The sequence below is a fragment of the Trichechus manatus genome, unplaced genomic scaffold, assembly GCF_000243295.1.
Source record: "Trichechus manatus latirostris isolate Lorelei unplaced genomic scaffold, TriManLat1.0 scaffold00077, whole genome shotgun sequence".
Taxonomy (NCBI): Eukaryota; Metazoa; Chordata; class Mammalia; order Sirenia; family Trichechidae; genus Trichechus; species Trichechus manatus.
In genome coordinates, this window is record NW_004444013.1 from 2,734,222 (window position 1) to 2,734,531 (window position 310).

General features: G+C 66.8%; 1 protein-coding gene across 2 annotated transcripts in view; it reads left to right on the top strand.

The window, feature by feature from the left end:
• The window catches only part of NCF1 (neutrophil cytosolic factor 1), a 17,100-nt gene extending 16,790 nt beyond the window's left edge, over positions 1-310 (top strand). For both annotated transcript variants that reach the window (XM_004380771.2, XM_023735298.1), the window contains one exon: positions 41-310. In XM_004380771.2, coding sequence (XP_004380828.1) covers positions 41-162 — 122 coding nt within the window. In that variant the 3' untranslated portion in view covers positions 163-310. The remainder of the gene's footprint in view (positions 1-40) is intronic.

A 310-nucleotide genomic window follows, 5' to 3' on the forward strand; every position in this document is an offset into this window, starting at 1 on the left:
GGGGGACTGGGTCCCTCACTGCCGCGCTGTCGGTTCGCAGAGGAGCAGCCGCAGGCGGAGCGTCCGAAGCCACAGCCCGCGGTGCCCCCGCGGCCCAGCGCCGACCTTATCCTGCACCGCTGCAGCGAGAGCACCAAGCGGAAGCTGGCGTCGGCCGTCTGAGCCGCCCCAGACGGCATCCTGGCCTCTCCGTCCCCTTTCCCGCTCCTGGCTCCAGGAAGGCTCCCTGTATATACCTGCCGTCCAACCTGGCTACCCGCCACCCTCAATAAACGTTGCTTGTAATGTACAGAGACTCTGCCTTTGGTGG